General features: G+C 46.0%; 1 protein-coding gene and 1 non-coding gene across 6 annotated transcripts in view; one reads left to right on the forward strand and one right to left on the reverse strand.

The window, feature by feature from the left end:
- LOC119779090 (endothelin-converting enzyme-like 1) overlaps window positions 1–21192 on the reverse strand; it is a 73355-nt gene that overhangs the window by 10993 nt on the left and 41170 nt on the right. For 2 of the 5 annotated variants that reach the window (XM_038278643.1, XM_038278622.1), the window contains exons 9-14: window positions 17743–17846; window positions 16983–17041; window positions 13474–13525; window positions 5012–5079; window positions 4507–4631; window positions 2217–2282 (exon numbers count right to left, since the gene is read on the reverse strand). In XM_038278643.1, the coding sequence (XP_038134571.1) occupies window positions 2217–2282; window positions 4507–4631; window positions 5012–5079; window positions 13474–13525; window positions 16983–17041; window positions 17743–17846 (474 nt within the window). Of the gene's footprint in view, window positions 1–2216; window positions 2283–4506; window positions 4656–5011; window positions 5080–13473; window positions 13526–16982; window positions 17042–17742; window positions 17847–21192 lie in introns of all 5 variants that reach the window. The other 3 variants (XM_038278646.1, XM_038278638.1, XM_038278631.1) reach the window with 3 other exon arrangements.
- trnae-uuc lies at window positions 3782–3853 on the forward strand. The gene has a single exon. It is a non-coding gene; the product is annotated as a tRNA-Glu (tRNA).

Consider the following 21192-nt stretch of genomic DNA (forward strand, 5'->3'; position numbering starts at 1 on the left):
AGAAAGTTTCCTGTCTTAGTTTCTAAATAACTACAAAGCTCCACATCAGTGTTGTATAAAGTACTGAAATCAAGTAAAAGTATAAGTACGTCTCCAAAATATGACTTTGGTAAAAGTCCGAGTCACTGACTGAAATGTTATTGGAGTAAAAGTCTTAAAGTATCTGAATGGTTTGTACTTTAGTATAAGAATTACTGTAAAAATAGATGTACTCAAGTATGTAGTGAAAAGTATAAGTAAAAAGTAATGCACTTTGAATGACATTTTTTTACATTTTGGTAAACTTTGAAGGTTAAATTCACTTAAAATAATATAAACAACCAAATATAGAATAAATTTAGACTGGCTTTATGAAACAGGCGTATCCTCTTGGTGTTGATGAACAAACCCAGGAAAGACCCGACTGTAGTCAGTAGTTAAAACACTTAGGTTTCTACGTTTAGTAACTAAACCAAACATTGAAAATGTATCGGAGTAAAAGTTCGCAATGAAGTTCATAAATGTAGTGAAGTAAAAGTAAAAAGTTCTAAAAAAAAAAATTATACTCTTGGAAAGTATAAAGTACTCCAAAATATACTTAAGTGCAGTACTGAAGTATTTTTACTTCGTTACTATTCAACACTGCTCCAGATCAACACATTCTAGAAAATACAGACTAACTGGTTTCATCTTATTGAAGACCCCTAGGGGTCCACAGAGGTACTGCATGGGGGTCGCTAAAGTTTTGGTTGATTAGACTTTTTTTTTATATTCCCTCCTGCAGTTTTTTCCACTAACTGAAATGTCTTTAAATCCACATGAACATGAATCCAACAGACTGCAGTAAACAGATAAATGGAGGCAGAAGATGTCTTTCAGTCATCAATGCTCACATTCAGAGACACACAGGAGCTCTTTCAAGCTGGACACCGTTTCATTCACAACACCTGACCCATCAACCAGGAAGCAGAAATACTTTAATAATCCCAGGGAGGGATTACTTTAGTTACATTACTCCATCTGTAATAGATCAGTTTGGGGTCCTTGTCCTGGAAAACGTTGAAGTTCCCTGATCTAGTCTTTGCGGTTCTATTTTTATGTAATGTTTTGTAACTAATCTCACTTTTCCTGGTTAAGTTTGAATAATAAAAAACGTGAATCTGTGAAAATATTGAGGAATGATCTGAAAAGTGTGGAACGGATCCGTATTCATCCATCTTTAAAGAACATCTGAAGCTCGGCTCATTTTAGAATCATCTCTTTACTGTTTGTCTGATAAAGCCTGCTGGTTTCCTGCAGCACCAGGACAGCCGATCTCCTCTGGTTCTACGATTAATATGTGGCGCTTCCTGCAACCTCTGATCAGCTGATGCCAACGCCATGACAGCTAGATCAAAGGGCCCTTCAAAGAGGCCTGCCCCCCGTCCCTTAAAGGGAAGAACTGCCCTTTATTAAAAACAAACACAATTAGTCGTCTAATTTAATTAAGGTTTGATTTGAATGTTTATAAAATCATTTCACCGTCGGTATGAAGGGAAAGAACAAGTGTCCCCTATTTAATTCACAGCCTGACCTAAACTCAAAATGAGACTAGAAGATAGAAAAATGAGGTTAGAAAATAGAAAAGAGGTTAGAAAATAGAAAAGAGGTTAGAAAATAGAAAAATTAGGTTAGAAAATAGAAAAATGAGGTTAGAAAATAGAAAAGAGGTTAGAAAATAGAAAAGAGGTTAGAAAATAGAAAAATGAGGTTAGAAAATAGAAAAAAGAGGTTAGAAAATAGAAAAATGAGGTTAGAAAATAGAAAAAAGAGGTTAGCAAACAGAAATGAGGCAGACACTCAACAGAGGATTGTGTTCAGATATTAGGAGCCTTCTAACAATGTAACGACATCATAAACGCCACAACTTTCTGCTGCTCTTTCCCAAACTTTCCCCATGAAATACAGAAAGTTTGGTGATTTTAATGTGAAATAAAGTGTCTCCATAGATTCATTTAGTAACTTTAGGTTCACATGAATTTTCCAGCATTAAAATATTTTTGGTTTCAGTGGAAACTTGATGTTCTGACTGAATTATCCAGCAGTTTCTTTTCTAAGGAAAGTCAAATATTACAGAAACAATCTTATATCTGAAGCCTTTCCTCATTAAAATAAACACTGAGTGGAATTGATAAATGCAAACATATTTTATATTAAAGAGGGTAAAATGACCAATAAATGCAAAGTCTTTGACTTACATAGTAGGAAAGCTTGAGTCCTCCCATGTCAGCGATGTTCTCCCCTAATGTGAGGCGGCCGTTCACCTGCGCACAGAGAGGCAGGTTAGAACAGCTTTCTTTAATCCGGCCTGCAGACCAAGGCTCCAGACTAAGTGCCAGAATCATGACTCACCTAAAAGCTAAGTCTGACTCTATGTCTGCATGCAGAGACCAGAGAGGGAAGTTCACTGAGCTGCAGGATGAAGCCGCCGTCACAACCACACAATGAATGAGGCTGCGTGGCTTTTAATGAGGCTCATTATGTCAGTTCCTGGACAGATCTACTGGAACCATTTCCTCTTTTGTTTTTCTAAATTTAAAATTCACAATCTAAAGCATTTAGCAGTGACACACAGGAGGTTTTGCAAATATTCATGTGCAGATTTATCAGATGCATTACAATAAAAAGCAAAGGAATCTCACTAAGAAGATGATCTAATTTATTAGAACAGCCACTCTGCTGAAATGTGTTCATCCATCTGATCAATGGGCTCTAAAAGAAGAACAGATGTTCTGGAAGGATCATCAGCGCCTTCAGCTGTTTGCTGCTGCTGCCTGGCAGCCACAAGGTCCTCGGTTCAACTCCACAACTGCTGCCTCTCACAGGCTGATAGCTGCAGGCAGTCCTGAGCAGGAAGGTCTGATGCAGCATTACCGCCCCCAGCTGGTCAGGAGTATAACTACAATTGTAATTCATGCTTGTAAATGTTTTATTTGTACTTTTGTAATTATTACCCTTAAATTACATTTTCATTTAATTTATGATTCATATTTGCAAGTTTGATCCAAAATTTTATATTTCTGATTTATACTCTTACATTTGTAATTTATATTTGTACTTTTGTAATACATTTTTTTTTTATTCCTACTAGCAAATGTGTGACTTACTTAATTTGTGATTTGTTTTATTTGTAAATCAGTTCTTTTTAAAGTCAATTTCTTATTTAATGTAAATGTTTTATTTTTTTATGTAAGTTTGTGATTTTTCATGGAAATTTGTTATTTTTAATATACAGTTTTATTTTAAACATAAATTTGTTATTTTTAATGTCATTTTTATTTTGTATTTGTATTGTAGAATCAGAATCAGAATCTATCCTACAACATGGCCCTATACTTACTCAGCAACCAAACTTAAAGGTCAGTTTGAGTCTTAGTAACACCATGGTCTCCAAGGCTGCATGAGGGGGTTTGGCAAAAACAGATAACGTCTGTGTAAACACCTCTTGAGGGTCGCAGTGACACAAATCAGCACACGTGAATTCCAGTAAGATGTCGACACAATATTCCCGTGCACGTGCATCCACACAGTGCGATGTGGAGCCTATAAATGCCCACAATGGATTGAAGGTTGGGGGAAATTACAGATGTGAGGACATAGCGCTGAATGTATGAAGTGTTTAAGACAGCTGTATGAATTCGGTTTTGTAATTAAATGTTTCCCCCTCCGGATGATAGATGTGTGAATCGTGGCCTTCTTTCTGTCATAAGGGAATTCTACCAATGAGCTTCCATAAATTGGTTCCCATAGGCTCCATACATACTCCCATATGGTCTAGCGGTTAGGATTCCTGGTTTTCACCCAGGCGCCCCGGGTTCGACTCCCGGTATGGGAACCAATTTATGGAAGCTCGTTGGTAGAATTCCCTTATGACAGAAAGAAGGCCACGATTCACACATCTATCATCCGGAGGGGGAAACATTTAATTACAAAACCGAATTCATACAGCTGTCTTAAACACTTCATACATTCAGCGCTATGTCCTCACATCTGTAATTTCCCCCAACCTTCAATCCATTGTGGGCGGCATTTATAGGTTCCACATCGCACTGTGTGGATGCACGTGCACGGGAATATTGTGTCGACATCTTACTGGAATTCACGTGTGCTGATTATGTGTGTCACTGCGACCCTCAAGAGGTGTTTACACAGACGTTATCTGTTTTTGCCAAACCCCCTCATGCAGCCTTGGAGACCATGGTGTTACTAAGACTCAAACTGACCTTTAAGTTTGGTTGCTGAGTAAGTATAGGGCCATGTTGTAGGATATATTCTGATTCTGATTTCTGATTCTGATATAAGACAATAAAACTGCTTCTACAGTATAAAGTTGAAACTTTTATTTAAAGCTTTGAAATTATACATCTGGTGAGGAAATACGAATCATAAACTTGCTTTCGTGTTTATTTCCCTACATTTCCCGTTTTTACTGACAGCTCTCACCACTAGAATCATGGTGATACTCGTGGTGATCGGGGGAACGCCCACCTTCTGGTTATATACCGTGAAGTTATCGTAGAGCTTGACGATGCATTCCGCCTTCCTCTGGAACTTCCTGTAGGACTCCTGAGTCCACCATTGTTTGAGGTTGCCATGGCGGTCGTACTGGCCCCCTGGGGACATGAACCATTGCATCACTAAGATGAAGGGCAAAAGTGCAGGTGGATGGTGAATATCAGCGTTAGACTGCAGAAATCATAACTTTAATCTCAGTCAAAGAACTGCAGGATTACGCTTTTATGTTGCCGTGAAAGCAGAGGATGCAGTAAATTCCTTTAACTGTGTTTTTGTTTTGCACGTAAACACGAGGTGCACTACCCAAAGAGGTTAACATCGTCTGCTTGTTAGATAAACAGCAGATATCAGATGAGTAAAAGCTGTTCTACTGACTAGGATCAAACGTTAATAATAAAGGAAACATCGTGTGAAGGTGAAGCATAAATGGTGCAGAAATAAAAGCAGTTTTAGTGTCTAGCAGAGAGGTCGTCCTTACCCCAGTCATCGTAGCCGTGGGTCAGCTCATGTCCAATTATAGCTCCGATTCCTCCATAGTTCAGAGACCTGGAAGCAGAAATGGCTGAACTTCAGAGGCATCCAGGAAAACTCTACAGCAGCAGCCATTCAAAATGGCCGTTCCCAGTAAACACCAGCTGAATGGCAGCCAACTTCCTCCAACTCCCAGCAGAATCCCCTCCAACTTCCAGCCACTGCAGTAACCCCCTCCTGCATATTTTATTTACTCTGACTCCACCCTTTTACTGAATTACAGTGTCTGACCAGGAGATGGCGCTTCTCTTTAGATCCACAAATGTCCACAAATCATGACAGAAAGAATATTTTAGTACAAAGATTGATGTTTAAAAAGGAATTGAAGGAGACCAGCCAATGATCAGCCAAGGACCATCCGAGGACCATCCAAGGACCATCCAAGGACCATTCAAGGACCAGCCAAGGACCCATCTGGGAAAGTGGGGACATTTTGAATGGCTGCTGCTGTACATCCATTATCTGGGAGGAAATGCTTTGTTTTTGTGAGGCACGGTCGCTGCAGTGCGACTGGAAGGACTGGAACTGACTGGAAGTGACTGGAAGGACTGGAAGTGACTGGAAGTGACTGGAAGTGACTTTACACCAGAAGCCAAATCATTCTCCATCAGTTTCCTGACATTAATGGTTCAGCTTTCAGCAAAACTCACAGATACCCCAGTTCAGGTCCTTCCCAGCACCGTCCTGCTCATCAGAAGTGATCACCACATGATCTAGTATGGACTGATTCTAGATATTCAGCTCTTTCTAGGCGTCCAGTTGAACAAGCTGCATGTTGGACAGTTTTCCCTCAGAGTCCTGGCAGCGCTATACAAAAACACTTCCTTACAATTTTCTTTCGCAGGCCGACCAGCTGCTCACCGAGGCTCTACGCAGTGATTGGAGACCAGACTAAGGTCTTCAACAGAAGGAGAAAATGGACCACATGACAGGAGATCCACATGATGCCTGTTTTATGCAGTAAAATAGCGTAGAAAAAAAATATTTTCCTGAGCTATCTCTATAGTTCTGCTGCTATAGGCTTAGACTGCTGGAGGACATAGGGACCCCTTTTTCATCATTCTGCTTCATTCTCTCTCTATTCTCCCACTCTGCAGAATCTGTTAGTTCAATCTCTAACGTTCTGCTCTCTCTGCTTTTTCTCATAGTAGCTTCATCTGGTCTGTTCCTGTTTGGCTGTGACTCCATCCTGGAGAGAAATATCAGCTGTGCTGCTGCCATCAACACCTTTGTTTCTAGATGTTGGAGCTTGGCCTGTTTTCCAGTGTAGTCCTGTTTCTCTGACTGTGACTAACTGGATGTGCTCTCTTCATCCTCTGACATGGGAGCTGGCTCGGAGCTCGTCTGCCTGGCTGTGTGTTTCCTGGACGGGGCCGCCTGTGGAGCTGGTTGACAGTTGCCTTTTGTATCTATGCTTCTTTTTCTAAGTCTGCTTCTGTCTCCTTGAACCCCAGTGGGCCTCAGCAGATGGCCGCTCACACTGAGCCTGGTTCTGCTGGAGGTTTCTTCCTGTTCAAAGGGAGTTTTTCCTCTCCACTGTCGCTACAAGCATGCTTAGTGTGAGGGATTGCTGAAGAGTCAATGAGTCGATGCAATCAGCTGGTTTTCCTTAGATAGAAAACTTTGAATCAATCTGACTGGATGATCTGGTTGAACTGGAAAGTGACCTGAGATGACATGATGTGAATTGGAGCTATAGAAATAAACTGAATAGAATTGAATTGAACTGGTTCCACCAAAATTAGTTAATTAAATGCAAAGATTTTAACTTGCTTTATAAAACTGAACATGTCTGGCTCCATGTAGCCGTTTTTAAAGGAACGCTCTGATCTGGGACTCATGGAAAAGTTGCTGCTTTAAAACACTACAATCAAAACCTCACAGATGTGTCAAAGTTGGTGTTTTAGGCTCCGCCCTCTAAAGGATGAGGGAAAAACAGCAGAAAACGGCTGATTGGCTTATTGGGTTTGTGTCTTTACTGTCGGCCACTTGGCTTCCTTCCTTTGTCCTCATTGAGGATTCTGCTGAGCAAAGCTGGACTTTAGAGAAAAAACTGAAGCCCTTCCTTTGAACTACGTGTTTCAGGTTCGTATTGAATAAAAATGTGTGGAAAGGCAACTTATGCTGCTGATAATTAATAAAGTTATCAAAGATTTTCCAGAAGTGATGCTTGAAACCAGAGAGAGACTTTGAACATCCATGTTGAGTTGTTGATGGATCAGAAATCGATTCCCATCATTGTTTCACTTCCTATGATTTCCTTATTTCCATGCCCCCCCTCTCTGTTGTCTCTGCTGTCCATGCAGATCTACACAGCACTGGGGGGGGGGCAGGCTTAAGGCTATTCACACAGCTCCATCTGAAAATGACTTTCTGACAGCTGCTCGATAAGTTGCCTCACACGGCGCCGACTCCCTGCTAAACTAACAGGCAGTTAGAGGCCGTATTACACTCAGCATCAGCAGAGAGTCTGAGGCAGGCCGCGCTGCTGCAGTAATAACTTTGTGTGTTCGTGCCGTCATTAATTCACATCGATTGGTATGCGTATGTGCCACTAGTAGAGGCGCTGCTGATAACCTCTAATGAAGACATAAAAATGTAAGTAAATGCTGAACGCACAAGCTGCTGGGTCTAATTATCTCCTGCTGCGGAGTATCTGCACAGTTGTTCAGGGGAGTTGTAAAACTGCAGCCGATGTAATTAGGAAGGTTTTGTATATTTGTGTAAATAATGCTCAGTTTCACCAGAACTGCTTCTGGGAAACGAGCTTTGGAAGAAAAAGGTGATCAAATCTGAGCTGCTGTGTCGTAATCAGAGATACTAGAAGTTTCTCTCTAGAAAAGCAAACTGATGGATGTTTGATTCCTTCTCAGGTAGTAGAGGACCTCAAGAGTCTTCTAGAGCAGCGTCTTCTAGGACAGCATCTTCTTAGACATAATCTTCTTGGACAGTGTCCTCTAGGACAGCGTCTTCCAGAACAGTGTCCTCTAGGACAGCGTCTTCTAGAACAGCGTCTTCTAGGACAGTGTCCTCTAGGACATAGTCTTCTAGGACAGCGTCTTCTAGAACAGCGTCTTCTTGGACAGTGTCTTCTAGGACAGCGTCCTCAAGGACAGAGTCCTCAAGGACAGAGTCTTCTAGGACAGCGTCTTCTTGGACATAATCTTCTTGGACAGTGTCCTCTAGGACAGAGTCCTCTTGGACAGCGTCCTCTAGGACAGAGTCTTCTAGGACAGAGTCCTCTTGGACAGCGTTCTCTAGGACAGAGTCTTCTTGGACAGTGTCTTCTAGGACAGCGTCCTCAAGGACAGAGTCTTCTAGGACAGAGTCTTCTAGGACAGCGTCTTCTTGGACATAATCTTCTTGGACAGTGTCCTCTAGGACAGAGTCTTCTTGGACAGTGTCTTCTAGGACAGCGTCCTCAAGGACAGAGTCTTCTAGGACAGAGTCTTCTAGGACAGCGTCTTCTTGGACATAATCTTCTTGGACAGTGTCCTCTAGGACAGAGTCCTCTTGGACAGTGTCCTCTAGGACAGAGTCTTCTAGGACAGCGTCTTCTTGGACATAATCTTCTTGGACAGTGTCCTCTAGGACAGAGTCCTCTTGGACAGCGTCCTCTAGGACAGAGTCTTCTAGGACAGAGTCCTCTTGGACAGCGTTCTCTAGGACAGAGTCTTCTTGGACAGTGTCTTCTAGGACAGCGTCCTCAAGGACAGAGTCTTCTAGGACAGAGTCTTCTAGGACAGCGTCTTCTTGGACATAATCTTCTTGGACAGTGTCCTCTAGGACAGAGTCTTCTTGGACAGTGTCTTCTAGGACAGCGTCCTCAAGGACAGAGTCTTCTAGGACAGAGTCTTCTAGGACAGCGTCTTCTTGGACATAATCTTCTTGGACAGTGTCCTCTAGGACAGAGTCCTCTTGGACAGTGTCCTCTAGGACAGAGTCTTCTAGGACAGCGTCTTCTTGGACATAATCTTCTTGGACAGTGTCCTCTAGGACAGAGTCCTCTTGGACAGCGTCCTCTAGGACAGTGTCCTCTAGGACAGTGTCTTCTTGGACAGCGTCTTCTTGGACATAATCTTCTTGGACAGCGTCCTCTAGGACAGTGTCCTCTAGGACAGTGTCTTCTTGGACAGCGTCCAAGGGTCATCTGAGTCCTTCATGATTTTAATTCTTTCAAGGCGAAGGGTTTCATTATTATTTTTAAATATCTGAACCTCATGATGTTTTTGATCTTTATGAAGATTAAACATTTTATCTGTATTAGAATCATTACAGGAATATTTCAACCTGCTCCTAAATGTCACGGCTATCCACAGAACATCCGAACGGCATCAGACTTGTTGGTCTGCAGAGAAGTCCATCCATCCATCATCCATCATCCATCCATCCATCCATCCATCCATCATCCATCATCCATCCATCCATCCATCATCCATCATCCATCATCCATCCATCATCCATCATCCATCCATCCATCCATCCATCATCCATCATCCATCCATCATCCATCCATCCATCCATCCATCATCCATCATCCATCCATCCATCCATCCATCCATCCATCCATCCATCATCCATCCATCCATCCATCCATCATCCATCCATCCATCCATCCATCATCCATCCATCCATCAGTCCATCATCCATCCATCCATCCGTCCATCCATCCATCATCCATCATCCATCCATCCATCCATCCATCCATCCATCATCCATCCATCCATCCATCCATCCATCCATCCATCCATCCATCCATCCATCCATCCATCCATCCATCCATCATCCATCCATCCATCATCCATCCATCCATCCATCCATCATCCATCATCCATCCATCCGTCCATCCATCCATCCATCCATCATCCATCCATCCATCCATCCATCCATCCATCCATCCATCCATCATCCATCCATCCATCCATCCATCCAGGACATGCAGACACGTCCTGGATGGATGGATGGAGGTCAGCATCCATCCATCCATCCATCCATCCATCCATCCATCCATCCATCCATCCAACCATCCATCCATCCATCATCCATCCATCCATCATCCATCCATCCATCCATCCATCATCCATCCATGCATCCATCCATCCATCCATCCATGCATCCATCCATCATCCATCCATCCATCCATCCATCCATCCATCCATCATCCATCCATCCATCATCCATCATCCATCATCCATCATCCATCATCCATCCATCATCCATCATCCATCCATCCGTCCATCCATCCATGCATCCATCCATCATCCATCATCCATCCATCCATCCATCCATCCATCCATCATCCATCCATCCGTCCATCCATCCATCCATCCATCATCCATCCATCCATCCATCCATCCATCCATCATCCATCCATCCATCCATCATCCATTATTGATCATCATCCATCCATCATCCATCATCCATCCATCCGTCCATCCATCCATCCATCACCATCATCCATCCCTCCCCCATCATCCCTCCCCATCCATCCCTCTCCCCCAACCATCCCCTTTTCCCTTCCTCCATCCCATCCATCCATCCATCCCTCATCCCTCCATCCATCCATCCATTTCCCTCCATCATCCATCCCTCCATCCATCCATCCATCCTCATCCTCCCCATCCTCCATCCATCCACATCCTCATCCTCCATCCATCCTCCATCATTCCATCCTCCATCCCTCCCTCCATCCCTCCTCCCTCATCCATCATCCCTCCATCCATCCATCCTTTATCCATATCCACCATCCTCCATCCCTCCATTCCCCCAAAATTTTTCCCTCCATCCATCCCTCCCTCCATCCATCCCTCCACCATCCCTCCATCCATCCCTCCATCCTTTCCAAACCCTCATCCTTTTTTTTCCATCCTTCCCTCCTCCATCCATCCATCCATCCAACCCTCAACCTCCTATTTAAGGGCAATCCATCCCCATCCATCCATCCCTCCCTCCATCCATCCCTCCCCTCCATCACCCTCCCTCCCTCCCTCATTTCCCTCCCTCCATTTTCCCTCCATCCATCCAACCATCCATCCCTCCATCCCTCCATCCTTTCCCTCCTTCCCATCCTCCATCCATATCCAATTCCCTCCATCCATCCGTCCCTCCATCCCTCCCTCTCCCTCCATCCATCCATCCACCATCATCCATCCCTTCCCCCATCCTCCCTCTTCCCGCCATCATCCAAAATCCCTCCCATCCATCCAAAATCCTCCCTTTCCCTTTCCCATCCAAACCATCCCTCCATCCCTCCCTCCCTCCATCCATCCATCATCCCCCATCCTACCAAACCATTTCCCTCCTTACCCTCCATCATCCATCATCCCTCCCCATCCATCCCTCCCATATCCATCCCATCCTCCCATCAAACCTTTAAACATCCTCCCTCCATCCATCCCATTTCCCATCATTCCCATTTTCCCCAACCCTCCATCCAAACATCCACCCATCCCATTTTCCCCTTCCCAAAACCCCCTTCCCATCCATCCCTCCATCCCATCATCCATCCATACCATCCTCATCCCAAAAATTTCCCCCCTTTTCCCTCCATCCCATCCCATCCCATCCATTCCCATCCATCCCAATTTACCCATCCATCATCCATCCATCCAATTTCCAAAACCATCCATAAACCCTTCCCTCCCACCATCCATCCTTTCCCTTTCCTTTCCATCCATCTCTTCCCATCCTTTCCCTCCATCCATCCATCCATCCAACCATTTTTCCCTCATCCATCCATCCATCCACCATCCATCCATCACCATCCATCCATTCCATCCTCCATCAAACCCTTCCCTCCATCCATCACCCATCCATCCCTCCACCATCCAAAACCATCCATCCCTCCATCCATCCAATCCATCCATCCCTCCTCCACCCTCCAAACCCATCTCCATCCATTTAAACCATCCATCCATTCCCATCCATCCAAACCCCATCCATCCCTCTCACCCTCCCATCCCTTCGCCACTACCCTCCATTCCCATCCATCATCCATCCATCCCCATCCATCCATTCCCTCATCCATCCATCCCTTTCCCTCCATCCCACCCCATCATCATCCATCCATTCCCCCTCCATCCATCCATCCTTTCCCTCCCTACCATCCCATTTCCAATCCATCCATCCCTCCATCATCCATCCATCCATCCCATCCCCATTCCATCCCAAACCATCCATTTCCCTCATCCCATCCATTCCCATCCATTTTCCCTCCATCCATCCCATCCATCCATCCCTCCATCCAAAGCCAACCATTTCCCTCATTTCCAAACCATCCAAAATCCTTTTCCCCTCCATCCCCTCCAACCATCCCAAAACCATCCAATTCCCATCCATCCATTTATCCATCAATCCAAACCATTTCCCTCCCTCCATTCCCATCCATCCATCCATCCCTCCATCCATCCATCCTTCCATCCATCCCTCCATCCTTACCATCCAATTCCAAACCATCCCCCCTCCATCCCATCCATCCCATCCAACCAAACCCTCCATCCCCCCTCATCCATCCAACATCCATCATCCATCCATCCACCCAATCCCCTCCATTCCATTCCCATCCAATCCATCCCTTTACCATCCTCATCCATCCCAAACCATACCATCCATCCCCCCCCCAAATTTTACCCTTCATAAAAAATCCTCCTCCTATTCAATCCTCGCTTTTTTTTTTCCCCACTTTTATCCATTTTTTTTTTTATTATCCTAAATTTTTTTTTATTTTAATAATTTTTTTTTTTTTTGGGGTTTTTTCCGGGGGGGGTTTTTTTAAATTAAAATTTTGCCTTTTCAATTAAGGGGTTTTGTGGGGAAAGGCGCATTGTGTAATAAAAATAAGCCTAAAATGACTTTCTTTCTCTGAAAATAATTATAAAATATATAATATAATAGTTTATTCCACAAAATCCCCAATTGGCCCTTTTTTTTTTTCATATTTAAAAAACCCCTTCTCAGGGCGAATCAAAGGGAAATTTCCCTTTATTGGGGCAGTAATGATGTAGTTCTCCCTCTGGAGGCCCTTAAAAGGGGAAAAATTTGGGTTTTATTTTTTTTTAAACCCCCCTGACTGTAAAATAAACGCTTTCACACTGTTTTTCGGGGGAATATTTTTGTACTTTATTAAAATTTTTTTTACTAAAATTTCTTAAATGATGAAGAAGTGAGAGGGGTTTTGGGAAAAACAGAGACCCGACAGGGGAAAGGGGTCTGGGTTTAAGCATCGACGGTTTTTGATTTAGGGGGACAACCCCTTTAATGGGCACCGTTCCCTTGCGGGGCTGAGTTGGCTAATTGAGCTCTTGGTGGGTAGTTAAACTGGTTTAATCAGGTGTGCTGGGACAGACGGAGCAGCAGACTAACGCTGGCTTTAACGACCTTCGCTGGCAGAGAGGCAGAGGGGATACTCACTGAGGAAACTCGGGGTTGTAGAGGGTGGGCTGCAGGATGCCGGCAGGAAAGACTGGGAGACAAATAAGCAAAAACCAAACATCAGGATTGATCAGCTTAGAAACCCTTTCTGCTAGAGAATAAAGCTATTAATCACATAAAAAACAGATTATTTATAGAGATCTGACTGAATGAGATCAGACATTTAATCCAGGAGCAGAAAATCAGAACTAAACTAGAAAATGAAAGAAAGTCTTAATCTGGTTTATTTATCTAAAAATAAATAAGAAATCCATCCGTCCATCAAACTAAAGTTAACCTGATGAGTCTCTCATTAAAAACTAGAGATTATTTAATTAGTTTAACGTAGAAAAATGAAGGTAGAATCATGGAGGCGAACATTTCCCTTCCTAACTCTAAATGCTTTCCTGAATGTCAGCAGGAGGTAAATAAATAATAAAATCCTCCCTTTAGAACAACAATTATTATTAGATATTAGTTTGAATTAATTTATTTTAGTTCAAATTAAGATTAAATAGATTTTTGTATTAATTTCTTATGAAGTATTAGTTTTTCTCTTGCAGTCCCAAAGAGAAACACTTGCCTTTAAAGCAAAGCCCCGCCCATTTCATGACATCACTGCATCAAACAAAAATCAAAAGTCCGTGGAGATTAGCTGCTAAAAGGGCCATCAGGGCGCCACGCCTCCATCAGGAGGCCACGCCTCCATCAGGGCGCCATGCCTCCATCAGGAGGCCATGCCTCCATCAGGAGGCCACGCCTCCATCAGTGCGCCATGCCTCCATCAGGAGGCCACGCCTCCATCAGGAGGCCACGCCTCCATCAGGGCGCCATGCCTCCATCAGGAGGCCATGCCTCCATCAGGAGGCCACGCCTCCATCAGGGCGCCATGCCTCCATCAGGAGGCCATGCCTCCATCAGGAGGCCACGCCTCCATCAGTGCGCCATGCCTCCATCAGGAGGCCATGCCTCCATCAGGAGGCCACGCCTCCATCAGTGCGCCATGCCTCCATCAGGAGGCCACGCCTCCATCAGGAGGCCACGCCTCCATCAGGGCGCCATGCCTCCATCAGGAGGCCACGCCTCCATCAGGGCGCCATGCCTCCATCAGGAGGCCATGCCTCCATCAGGAGGCCACGCCTCCATCAGGAGGCCACGCCTCCATCAGTGCGCCATGCCTCCATCAGGAGGCCACGCCTCCATCAGGAGGCCACGCCTCCATCAGGGCGCCATGCCTCCATCAGGAGGCCATGCCTCCATCAGGAGGCCACGCCTCCATCAGGGCGCCATGCCTCCATCAGGAGGCCATGCCTCCATCAGGAGGCCACGCCTCCATCAGTGCGCCATGCCTCCATCAGGAGGCCATGCCTCCATCAGGAGGCCACGCCTCCATCAGTGCGCCATGCCTCCATCAGGAGGCCACGCCTCCATCAGGAGGCCACGCCTCCATCAGGGCGCCATGCCTCCATCAGGAGGCCATGCCTCCATCAGGAGGCCACGCCTCCATCAGGGCGCCATGCCTCCATCAGGAGGCCACGCCTCCATCAGTGCGCCATGCCTCCATCAGGAGGCCACGCCTCCATCAGGAGGCCACGCCTCCATCAGGGCGCCATGCCTCCATCAGGGCGCCATGCCTCCATCAGGAGGCCACGCCTCCATCAGGAGGCCACGCCTCCATCAGGGCGCCATGCCTCCATCAGGGCGCCATGCCTCCATCAGGAGGCCATGCCTCCATCAGGAGGCCACGCCTCCATCAGGGCGCCATGCCTCCATCAGGAGGCCACGCCTCCATCAGGGCGCCATGCCTCCATCAGGAGGCCACGCCTCCATCAGGAGGCCACGCCTCCATCAGGGCGCCATGCCTCCATCAGGGCGCCATGCCTCCATCAGGAGGCCATGCCTCCATCAGGAGGCCACGCCTCCATCAGGGCGCCATGCCTCCATCAGGAGGCCACGCCTCCATCAGGAGGCCACGCCTCCATCAGGAGGCCACGCCTCCATCAGGAGGCCACGCCTCCATCAGGGCGCCATGCCTCCATCAGGAGGCCACGCCTCCATCAGGAGGCCACGCCTCCATCAGGGCGCCATGCCTCCATCAGGAGGCCACGCCTCCATCAGGGCGCCATGCCTCCATCAGGAGGCCACGCCTCCATCAGGGAGCCCCGCCTCCATCAGGGCACCATGCCTCCATCAGGGCGCCACGCCTCCATCAGGGAGCCCCGCCTCCATCAGGAGGCCACGCCTCCATCAGGGAGCCCCGCCTCCATCAGGGAGCCCCGCCTCAATCAGGAGGCCACGCCTCCATCAGGGCGCCATGCCTCCATCAGGGAGCCCCGCCTCCATCAGGGAGCCCCGCCTCCATCAGGGAGCCCCGCCTCCATCAGGGCGCCATGCCTCCATCAGGAGGCCACGCCTCCATCAGGAGGCCACGCCTCCATCAGGAGGCCACGCCTCCATCAGGGCGCCATGCCTCCATCAGGGAGCCCCGCCTCCATCAGGGAGCCCCGCCTCCATCAGGAGGCCACGCCTCCATCAGGGCGCCATGCCTCCATCAGGGAGCCCCGCCTCCATCAGGAGGCCACGCCTCCATCAGGGCGCCATGCCTCCATCAGGGAGCCCCGCCTCCATCAGGGAGCCCCGCCTCCATCAGGGAGCCCCGCCTCCATCAGGAGGCCACGCCTCCATCAGGGCGCCATGCCTCCATCAGGGAGCCCCGCCTCCATCAGGGAGCCCCGCCTCCATCAGGAGGCCCCGCCTCCATCAGGAGGCCACGCCTCCATCAGGGCGCCATGCCTCCATCAGGAGGCCCCGCCTCCATCAGGAGGCCACGCCTCCATCAGGGAGCCCCGCCTCCATCAGGGAGCCCCGCCTCCATCAGGAGGCCCCGCCTCCATCAGGGCGCCACGCCTCCATCAGGGCGCCACGCCTCCATCAGGGCGCCACGCCTCCATCAGGGCGCCATGCCTCCATCAGGGAGCCCCGCCTCCATCAGGGCGCCACGCCTCCCTGATGGAGACTAGGCTCCCTGATGGAGGCTAGGCTTACCGCACCGTGTCGTCACTGCTGGAAGATGGCAGGTGGGAGGGGTTACTATGTTTGGGCAAAAATGGCCGCTCCCAGACTCAGTGATCGCCAGGAAAATGATTGTTTTTATTTTGTTACTGATATAAATAATGATCCATTGATTATTCCCTGACCGGACTTTTCTTTTAAAAATGTGAATAAAAGGAAGAAAGAAAGAGGAAACATTGATTCCTGCAGAGTTTGTTCTGACGCCGACCCTGGGCGAAGGCGGGGGGGGGGTTAAAGCTCAGGAAAGCGATGCTGCTAGTTTCTCCTCCAGCGGCGCCTCGGCCATGCGGCCTCAGTAGAAGGTGATTGGTGGGAGACGTTATGTGAGGAAATGTCTGTTTGTTTTCCTTCAGAAGCCGCCATGTTCAGCATGTGAAGTCATGTGTCTAACTGTGTGTGTGCGCTCTGCACTATGAGTCAGAGTGACGGAGACTCACCCATCTGGTTCTTGTTGGGGAGGTAGTAGGCATTAAGAGCCTGCGGGGGGAGAAGCCACCTGGGGGGGGAAACAGAAACAGAGAAAAGAGGTTTTAGAGACAATATCCCTTCTATCCACTTAAAACACAGCAAACGGAGTCAGAGCCACATATCCCTGAAACCCCGGCTCTGTAAGGGGCCCCGGCCCCGCCGCCGCTCTGCATACCAAACATGGACGCCTCCTTTATGGTAATCCACTTAAAGCTGCTAGAATCGATCTGCAGAGATCCCCCCCATGACTGACTGGGACAGACAGAGACGGCCGCTCTGACTGAGAGACTGATGGCTCTTCACGGCCTGAGGACCGACGCCATGGCGACCAGAAGAACTGCTCCCATTTCAATATGAGTGATGGAACGTCCGTGTTTTGGCGATAAGGAGGCCGAATGCGAGCGCGGGCTAATCATACTGTTGTGTCAAGCAGGCTGGAATGCTAATGTGGTCGTAATGCGTTGTCATAACAGAGAGGCACTCAGTCGGGATAGAAAAACGAAGCGTTTGTCCCACAGCACTCTGCTGCTGCCTGCCTGCTGTAGATAACTACATCAAATGGATTTTCTGCAGCTGTTTATGCTGATTTAGGATCAGTTTGTTTAATTCAGAGGCGCATCAGTAAGCGTGGCGAGCTGGAGGCAGTTCCTGGGAAGACATGTTAGGCATGTTGAACATGTGAGGCTTCAGCGGCCAGCGGGGGGGCGTTAGAGGACGGCGGACACTCACGCTGTCTTGTCCACTTCCTCATGTATTTTCTTGATGGACAGCTTGATGTTGAACTTTATGCTGTTCAGGATATTCTTGAAGTAGGTCTTCTCGCTCACATCGAACTGCAAGGCAAGGAAACAAAACAAACATGGCTGAATTTTCTACATCCGTGCTTCCAAAACATTTCTATGGTAGAAATAAAGATAATTATGACCAGTCGTGGATCTAGGGGGGGCGGCTTCTTGGGCTACAGCCCCCGGTTGCTTCTGCGCTGATCTGAGTAAAATTTGCAGTACTGGAATCAACCAGAGAGTGGCAGCATGCACAGAAAAGCAGCCTGTAACATTCTTGCAAAGAAGAAGTGTTTTCCTCTCGTCGCTGCCAGGTTTTAGGAGTGGAGCGCCTTTTAAACGGATAGACCAGTGGCGGAAATCATTGGATATCAATGTCATCAAACCCACAGGATTTGATGTTGATGTTGTCTGATAGCCTGTAGGATACTAGAAATGTCTTTAATCCAGTAATCTGTCATAATTTACGGGTTTTAGCAGAAAGTCTACACTTTCATCTTCAACCTCAGAGCTAGGTCCCTAGATCCGCCCCTGATTATAACCCATCGCTGCAGGAAGGCCTCAAAGAAAAAGGGAAGAACTGGAAGGAATTTTAACCGATAACAGAATCTAACTGGGCTTAATGGGAGGTTCCTCCTCCTGGAAAGATGCAGGTCTGGATCTAACTGACTGCAGATGACCGATAAGATGAAGCAGTGCAAAGATATTTCATCATCTTTAGTAGATTTTACAATTATTGCAAACGTAGAAGTAGGACTGAAGGAATGTGAGAGGATTATATGAACATATTTCTACCTTCAAGCTACGCCGACAACAAACAGCAGTGAATAAAGTTTATCTTCTGGATCTAAAATTCCTCCTGGAATGTGAGCATTAATCAAGCTAATTAGGTTAATTAGGTTCGTCTTTGGGTTAGATTTAAAATTATTAATCTGTTGATTATTTTTTTTTTGATGATTCGATTGATAATTGGTTAACTAAAGGTTCCTTAAAGAAGATTTTTTACTGAATTAAACCAGGTGGAGGAGTTCTGGATAGAGCAGATTAATAGATGAAAATGTTTTTTTTATATCTTAAATGCAAAATGTTTATATATTTTTTAAAATCTTTGTATAATTCCTGCCAGGGCCGTCACTAGGTTTGAGAGACATGGGTGGCTTAGCCCCTAGGTAAGATATTGCGCGCGCGTAGCGCGCGCCGAAATTTTTTCAGTGCACTTTCTAAGGCGCTGTCTATAAATTCATTATTTTAAGAGCAACATACCTGGGAAACACTTCCCTCACTAATGCTACTTCACCAACTAAACTACACCAGTTAAAATGTGCTAAATTACAAAGAGTAAATGGTAGGTGCCATGCATTACTGCATAAATGGAAGAAGGCAAGTGGTTCGCCACTCATCATAATGGAAACCTTCTACAGAAGACAGTTGTCTAACCAACAGACTCCCAACATCTTCATAAACCCTTAACCTGGCCATTCATCTTTCCCCATCTCCCCTGCACCCACAACCTGTCAGGAACCCCTGTCTGCTTTGCAATAACCCTGTTTCTGTGTGTGTGCTTGGTGTGTGTGTGTGACCTGGACTTTGGCATGTCTTTCTCTACACCTGGCACAGAGAGAAACACATATATGTGAGGAACTTAACAATAAATGCAGCATTATCTTTGATAGATTTCTGCTTAATCTAAAGTTTAACCACAAAATACAAGTTGCATAAATGGACAGTAGGCAATAGGCAATAGCATCATTGCAAAGAAGGATATCCTTGAGACTTTTTCACATCAGTCTGACAAAGTTTTAATGCAAATAAAGGAAGTATTTTTAAGTACAATGTATTAATGAAAACACAAAATCAACAGTATATGAAACGTACAACTTAGAACTATAGTCAACCCAAGGAAGCACTACCATATCACACAGTGTCGCCCTATCAGACTGGTGGCACATAGATATGGGAGAATTATCCTGCCATAATGCAAGAGCACATAATTTCAATTTGAGAAAAGAATTTCATCTTCTTGCACTCAAAACTTATAATGCTCACACTCAAAACATGCGCTCTCTCTCAAATATTTTCTCTTCTCTCAAAAATCTTTGTTTCTTCTCTCAGATTTAAACAGATATTTTCTATATTATCACAGATATTTTTTCCTCTCGCTTGCCTCCATCTCCGCTCTGCACGGGTCTCAGTTACGCTCTGCTTGCGGATTTGTTTTGCTCTCTCAGACTGCAGTTGGATCGTTGCCTAGCAACCTTTCCAGCCAATAGAACGACAGCCTCGGAAAAGGTGCGCTTGTTTAACCCTACGGAGTGTGCCTGTGCTACTACGCCACTTATAAAGCGTCAGCTGAAACTGCTATTTACAGTAGTTTTGTGGCTGATTGTTGTTTAGAAATAGAAAACCTGGTTTCATTTCTTAGTTTTGCCCTGGATTTTGTAGCGTTTGTGGACGCTACGTCGCTACTTGATCAAAACAATAACGTCGCTACAGGAAAGTTACTTGATAAATAAAGCAGCGACGCTACGGTCAAGCTACTTGAAAATGTAGTTAAACTAATAGCTTCGCTACATGTAGGGGCGCTACTGCCCATCACTGCTCCTGTGACAAAACTATTATAATGATGCTAGTAGGCTACAACAACATCGTGTTTTCCCACACCACTGACTTTGTTCACCATGGTAACGTAATTCCTACTGAATCAGACAAGCTATTAGGCCTATATTGTCTCTTTCCTCACTCCAGGTAAAGTGAAGAAAATGTAAACCGCTGACATCAAATGGCAAACTCACCGTATGTATCTGCACGCAACCATAACTTTCCTAATCAAGCTCGATGACTGTGTGGAGATTCAAAGGGCGCGCTGTTGCTGCACTGCACAGCTGCTATGGTCCAGTTGATGGCCGTGTACCACGTGACATGACGCTGGACGCGGAGCCAATGAAGGAAATGAATATCCTAACGATATTAATAATTGTATAAATAATTGTGTTTGTAAATAAACTAACAGGAACTTATCTTCAGATTAACTTGCCTTCTTGGTGGCTCGTTTTCAGTGCTTTACTGCAATTGTTTGGGGTTATATGGAAAAAAAAATCAATAAATAAAAAAATAACAATAAAAATCGCAAAATAATTATGGGGTGGCTAATACCAACGAAGGGATGACTTCAGCCACCCTAAAATAGGTCTAGCCACGTCCCTGATTCCTGCTCTAAGTGGGTCTCTCTGTCAGCTAAAGGCATATTTTACAGTCATTATATTCCACTTAACGATTAATCAATTACTGAGTATTTTTTCAATAATCAATCATGATTAGGATGATTTTTTTCAGGCCTAAACTGAACATATATCCTGTATTTCTATTGTTCATCTCAGAGGCTGATGGTCCGTCTGCT

The sequence above is a fragment of the Cyprinodon tularosa genome, unplaced genomic scaffold, assembly GCF_016077235.1.
Source record: "Cyprinodon tularosa strain WSP-4 unplaced genomic scaffold, ASM1607723v1 ctg1016, whole genome shotgun sequence".
NCBI classification, from domain to species: Eukaryota; Metazoa; Chordata; class Actinopteri; order Cyprinodontiformes; family Cyprinodontidae; genus Cyprinodon; species Cyprinodon tularosa.